Here is a 7113-nt window from a genome sequence, read left to right on the forward strand (position 1 = left end):
GGAAGGCAGTGTGTCCGAAGGGAGAGTGGGGTCAGGGACCCACACCCCTGTGCCTCATTGCTCTTACCATGCAGCCTGCCTTCCACTTCCATGGTGCCTCATGGTTCAGAATGACTGCTGGGTCTCCAGCCAGGATGTCCTCATTCCAGCCAGCAGCGAGGAAAAAGCAAGGATGCTCCTGTCCTAGGAGATAGTCACTGGCGTCGCCAGCATTCAGGCAAATACAGTAGAGAGGAACACTCGGGCTTGGCCTTGGCAGTTGTCTGGTGCTGAATTGGGCCCAGTTTGCTGAAACATTTACTGATCTTTTTTTGATCAATAAATGTGTTAATTCAACTTTTATCTGTTTTTAAAAATTTTATTTATAAAATTCAGTGCCCAGCATGTGAGGAATACAGGCATGACCAGGTACAGTCCCAAGGAACGGCTCACAGTCTAGGCAGAGAGACAGATATGGCAGCAAGGAAAAGAAACCAAATGTTCCCAGTCTGGTGGCTGAGCAGATGAGTTATCTTCACAGTGAAAGGACTTGAGAGGAAGATGACTTGGTCACTTAACTAGCTCTGAGGCTCAGAGACTGTCTTTCTGTCCATGAATCTTAGTGTTCCACCCATTAATTTGTGAACTTGTCAACCTCACAGAATGATTGTAGGGACCAATCAAGATGAAAATAGACAAAATGCCCAGATCATTGCCTGGCCCGTAGTAGGCACTTAAAAGATATTAGTGTCCTCTGTCCTTTCTCTTCCTGTCCGGAGGCAGAGTTTACCACCTCGTAGATGTCGTGCCCTCCTTCTTCAGGATAGGAGGGTCTGTACCTCCTCTGCTCAGCCACCAGACTGGAGACTGAGAGCCTGAGGTCTGCTCCAGGCCACGTCTCTCATTTTAAGGCTCACTAATGAAAGCCCAGAGAGTTAAGTCACTCAGCTGAGGTCACACATTGTGTGGTGTTTGAGCCAGGCCTCTCCTCTCAAGGCCCACAGCACATAGGGTTGGTTCTGGGGGGAATCTCCTTGCCTGTCAATGTACTTGGAACAGTGATGCTTAGAAGAACCCACGGCTAGGAGGGTCAGAACAATCTCCTCTCCCTTCCGGGACCCCCTTGGTAATGCTAAATGACAAGACTCATTGTCACAGGGAGAAGAGAAAAATTGCTGAAACAAAAGTCAAAGCTGCTGTATTTGTAAAAAATATTCTCTCCATGCTCCCAAACGCTTTGTATGGAATCTGTTCAGATTTAATTAACCTCTATTTCTCAGCACAACAATTCTCCTATGCTCATAGATGAAAAGAACTGGTTTTTGAACATCACTTTGTGTGGAATCTGTTCAGATTGAATTAACCTCAATTTCTCAGCACAACAATTCTATGCTCATAGATGAAAAGAACTGGTTTTTGAACATCATTCTGTTTTCCAGTTAGAATTGGCTCCTGTTCTACAAATGCTACCAGCTTTAAATGCCAAACTGAGAAACAACTATTAATATCGGCTACATGCACTGACTTATTTTTTTCTTGTTTCACTGCAATTGTATTTTTTAAAAATATGGTATTTGTTTTTTAGTTGTTTTATAAAATTGATTTCAGAGAGAGGAAGGGAGGGAGAGATAAAAACATCAATGATGAGAGAGTATCATTGATCCTCTGCTTCCTGCACACCCCCTACTGGGGATCTAGCCCAGACCTGGGCATGTGTCCTGACCCAGAATTGGACTGTGACCTCCTGGTTCATAGGTTGATGCTAAAATGTGCACCGACAAGGAATCGAACAACTGTTACCTTTCGATGCATTGGGAGGACACGTAACCGACTGAGCCAAACCGGCCAGGGGCTGGCATTGCATTTAAAAAAAAAATCTATCTTGTCTGATATTAATATTGCCATATTGGTTTTATGTTGTCATGTAAACAGTAACCGTGTCCCCATTCCTGTAGTTTCTTTAGATACATTTTTGGAATATAACTTCTATACAGTAAAATTCATCACTTTTTATTTATTTATTATTTTTAAATCTTTATTATTGAGATTATTACTAGTACAGATGTCCCTCTTTTTTTTAAATATATATTTTATTGATTTTTTTTACAGACACTGACCAGGTGCATCACTTTATTTATTTATTTATTTATTATTTATTTTTTTTTGAGAGAGAGAGAAAGAGAGAGAGAGAAACATCGATCAGCTGCCTCCTGCACACTCCCCACTGGGTGTGTGCCCGCAACCAAGGTACATGCCCTTGACCAGAATCGAACCCAGGACCCTTGAGTCCGCAGGCCGACGATCTATCCACTGAGCCAAACCGGCTAGGGCAGATGTCCCTCTTTTTAACCCCCATTGTACCCCTCCACCAGGTTCCCCTCCCCCCACCCCGCCCCAGGCCTTTGTCATCATAATGTCTGTGTCCATAGGTAATGCACATATGCATATAAGATCTTTGTTTAATCTCTTCCCGTCCTGCCACCCCACTTCCCTCTGAGAATCGTCAATCTGTTCCATCTCCATGCCTCTCATTCAATTTTATTCACCAGTTTATTCTGTTCATTAGATTTCTTATTTGTTTATTTTGATTTTTAGATTCAATTGTTGATAGGTATGTATTAGTTGCATTTTTGTTGTTCATATTTTTGATCTTTTTCTTTTTCTTCTTCTTCATCTTCTTAAAGAATACTCTTCAACTTTTCATATAATACTGGTTTGGTAGTGATGAACTCCTTTAGCTTTTTCTTGTCTGTGAAGCTCTTTATCTGACCTTCAATTCTAAATGATAGTTTTGCTGGGTAGAGTAATCTTGGTTGTAGATCCTTGTTATTCATCTCTTTGAATATTTCTCCCATCTGGCCCGCATAGGTTTTGTTGAGAAATCATCTGACAGTCGTATAGGCATTCCCTTGTAGGTAACTAACTGCTTTTCTATCTTCTTAAAGAATACTCTTCAACTTTTCATATAATACTGGTTTGGTAGTGATGAACTCCTTTAGCTTTTTCTTGTCTGTGAAGCTCTTTATCTGACCTTCAATTCTAAATGATAGTTTTGCTGGGTAGAGTAATCTTGGTTGTAGATCCTTGTTATTCATCTCTTTGAATATTTCTCCCATCTGGCCTGCATAGGTTTTGTTGAGAAATCATCTGACAGTCGTATAGGCATTCCCTTGTAGGTAACTAACTGCTTTTCTCTTGCTACTTTCAAGATTTTCTCTTTGTCTTTAGCCCTTGGCATTTTAATTATGATGTGTCTTGGTGTGGTCCTCTTTGGGTTCCTCTTGTTTGGGACTCTCTATGCTTCCTGGATTTGTAAGTCTATTTCTTTCACCAGGTAGGGAAAGTTTTCTGTCATTATTTCTTCAAATGGGTTTTCATATCTTGCTCTCTCTCTTCTTCTGGCAGCCCCATAATTCGGATGTTGGTACGCTTGAAGTTGTCCCAGAGGCTCCTTACACTATCTTCATATTTATGGATTCTTTTTTCTTTTTGCTCTTCTATTTGGGTGTTTTTTGCTTCCTCATATTTCAAATCATTGATTTGGTTTTCAGAATCCTCTAGTCTGCTGTTGAATCCCTATATATTATTCTTTATTTCAGTCAGTGTATGCTTAATTTCTGACTGGTCCTTTTCCATTTTTTTTTTTTTGGGGGAGGTTTTTAGAAGATTCTTGAGTAACCTCATAACCGTGGTTTTGAACTCTATATCCAATCGTTTGCTTTTTTCCATTTCTTTCATTTGTGACATTTTTCTTTGTCTCTGCATTTTGGCTGCTTTCCTGTGTTTGTTTCTATGTACTGGGTAGAGCTGCTATGTCTCCTTAAGTTGGTAGCGTGGTCTTGTATAGTAGGTGTCCTATAGGGCCCAGTGGCTCAGCTTCCCCAGTCACCTGAGCTGGGAGTTCTAGGTGCACCACTCTGTGGGCTGTGAGCACTGTCTCTGTAGTTGAGATTTGATTGCTGTTGGTGTCACTGGGAGGAATTGACCTCCAGGCCAATTGGCTGTGAGGACAGCTGCAGCTGCAGTGGGAGAGCTGCTGTGCAGGAGACACCTCATATGGAGCAGGACTTGCTTCAGTGGGGCTTTGGTGCTCACGGAGTCTGCCCCTTGAGTGTGTTGCTTATGGATGTGTAAAGTTGTAATCTGGTATGGTCTGACACTGACCACTGGTACACTGGCTCTTGGGTGTCCAGGGAGGTGCAAAGTCAGCCACTGCCTGGGGCCACCCAGCAGGCGCTAAGGAAAGATCAGCCCCGCCCCAGTGTGCCAGGCACTGTTCCGAATGCTGTGGTTACACGTATTAACTCATTCTGTGAACTAATATTATCCCATATTCCCCTGAGGCTTGGGAAAGTTAAGTAGCTCACCCAAGGTCACACAGGGCAGAGCCAAGATTCAAAGTCAGGTGGTCTGGTGCCAGGGTCTGAGCCCTTCACCACTGCACCGTGCTCCCTCTTCGTAGATGTGTGTGGGAGGCGGAGAGGCTGGCCCTGTGATGCGACCTTATGCCACCTATACATGAATCCCTGGGGAAATGTATATATATTAATTTGTGCCATTCACTATTATTAGACCGAAAGAATATTGTCACTTGGAGTCTTCAGATGTGGTTTTCTCTTCTTCAAATCCAAGATCGAGAATGGGACTACGAATAATTGATAATAAACTTAATTGCGAAGAAACTTCAGGATAGATTTTTTTTCCCCTTACAGTTTTCCGTTCAGTCTTATAGTGACCAAAGTGAGGAAAAATTCCAGCTATGCGTGCCCTGCTCAGAGTACCTACCAGTGGGGGTTGGTTGCCTGCGTTCTTCAGGATCACACACACAGATGGTGTTTTAAGTACCCGTGGCCCGTGTGAAACACGAGAAGACGGGGAGGCAGTCTGCTGCACCCAGGGTCCCGGGAGACCCAGACATCTCACCCTGCCCCCTTCTCCTGTTGTGTTTGTCACAGCCACGCCCCCCTTCCAGTTCTTGAAGATGGAAAAGATGCTGGTGGGCTGCTTTCTGCTGCTCCTCGGGCAGATCCTCCTCCTCCCTGCTGAGGCCAGGCAGCGGCCACGCTCCAGGTCCATCTCCAGAGGCAGACACTCTTGGACCCACCCCCAGACGGCTCTGCTGGGTGAGTGACGGGGCACCACCTGCAGAAGCAGGTCAGCATGGGTGGGTAAGGCACCCAAGTACCAACCTCCCCTCTGTCTTCGCCAGTCAAAATCACAAGCCCTTTAATGATGAGTCCCCTGGCCCTGGACCCCCGGTTGGGTGTGCTGGGGGAGAGCGGATCTATCTCACTGGCCACGAGCGCATCCTGAGTTGTACACGGGTTTTCAAAATGATACGACGTCTTTTCTAGTTCAAAGTCTTCCATTTAATCGGAAGCTCATGATTTTTCTCTAAGATGCAAGGGCAAGATTTTCCATCTGTAAAGGTCCCTGTTGGACTTCTTTGGATAAGGGTATTATGAGAATTTTTTATGGTATTTGTGCAGCTAATCTGTGTTACTGATGCTCCGCTGCTTGGCAGCATGGGGACCGAGCAGGGGGCGTGTGGGAGACGGGAGCGGGCACAGAGAGAGGTGGGGCCGTCATGAGCCGAGTGGAACAGGAAAAGGTCAGGGGCCTTGATTCCGACCCAGTGAACATGTTTTCTTCAGGTGAATTTTTTCTTTCTCTGAGAGAAAGGAAAGGTCACGAAAACACACAGAATACAGATGAATCGGTCCCGGTGGCAAATATGGGCTCTGGTAATAGGATGTGGGGGTAATGGGAAGGTTGGCCAGTGGAAGAGAGTGGGTTTTAGCGTAGACCTGGGTTCAAGTACTGGCAGATAACGTACACTTAGGTAGTGTGATCTCTTTCAAGTTCATTTTCCTCATCCATAACATGGGAGTGTTAATGCTGTCCTTGGAGTATTTTTGTGAGGAGCATACCGGGGTGGGCAAAAGTAGGTTTACAGTTGTAATATAATACAATAGGTAATAAATAATAATACAAGAATAAACTCAGTATTTCACGTACTTATAGCTGTAAACCTAACTTGATCACCCCTATCTATGTAAATTGTAGGTATGCCATGAATAATAGGTTTACAAGGACTATCATTCCGAGAAATCGTTTTCTGAAACTGTTTTACATTTACATGCTCTTGACCAACCGCTGAGAGAACCGCCTGGTTGCCTGGTAGCCTCTGTGTCCAAAATTACAATCAGATTCCGAAGGGACCCAGAGGGCCCTGTTTCAAAAGGTCAGACTCTTTACTGATGTTCACCTAAAGCAGCGGTTCTCAACCTGTGGGTTGCAACCCCTTTGGGGGTCGAACGACCCTTTCACAGGGGTCGCCTAAGACCATCGGAAAACACATATATAATTACATATTGTTTTTGTGATTAATCACTATGCTTTAATTATGTTCAATTTGTAACAATGAAAATACATCCTGCATATCAGATATTTACATTACAATTCATAACAGTAGCAAAATTACAGTTATGAAGTAGCAACGAAAATAATTTTATGGTTGGGGGTCACCACAACATGAGGAACTGTATTAAAGGGTCGTGGCATTAGGAAGGTTGAGAACCACTGACCTAAAGCATGACCCCATGATACTGGGCCTTCGTGTCCCTAATCTCCTGCGAATCCCCATTTCCATACTGGTGTGTACACAGGAGACTTCGGCAACTGCGAGAAGGACTGGGGACTGTTCAGTATGTTGATTAAAGGGTTTTTAAAAACAAATTTCAAGATGATAAACGTATAAAATATGTAGAGAACTGGGAATGCCTGACTTCTAGGTCACCAGCAGTGGATGCACAACCACACAGTCAGGTTTCTTTCTTTCTTTCTTTTTTTAAAATTTATCTTTATTGTTGAAAGTATTACAGATGTCCCCCTTTCCTCCCCCCCGTTGACTCCCTCCTCCACTTCCCCCTAGGCCTTCACCACACTATTGTCTGTGTCTACGGGCCATGCATATTTGCATATAAGTTCTTTGGTTAATCTCTCCCCCACCCAACCCCACCCCCACCTTCCCTCTGAGATTCATCAGTCTGTTCCATGCTTCCATGTCTTTGGATCTATCTTGTTCATCAGTTTATTTTGTTTACTAGAGGCCCGGTGCATGAAATTTGTACA

General features: G+C 43.9%; 1 protein-coding gene across 2 annotated transcripts in view; it reads left to right on the forward strand.

Moving 5' to 3' along the window:
• The first annotated feature begins 4937 nt into the window (after positions 1-4937).
• MATN2 (matrilin 2) overlaps positions 4938-7113 on the forward strand; it is a 113633-nt gene continuing 111457 nt past the window's right edge. For both annotated transcript variants that reach the window (XM_005879254.2, XM_005879255.2), the window contains exon 1: positions 4938-5102. In XM_005879254.2, the coding sequence (XP_005879316.1) occupies positions 4961-5102 (142 nt within the window). In that variant the 5' untranslated portion in view covers positions 4938-4960. The remainder of the gene's footprint in view (positions 5103-7113) is intronic.

The sequence above is a fragment of the Myotis brandtii genome, unplaced genomic scaffold (assembly GCF_000412655.1).
Source record: "Myotis brandtii unplaced genomic scaffold, ASM41265v1 scaffold59, whole genome shotgun sequence".
NCBI lineage: Eukaryota > Metazoa > Chordata > Mammalia > Chiroptera > Vespertilionidae > Myotis > Myotis brandtii.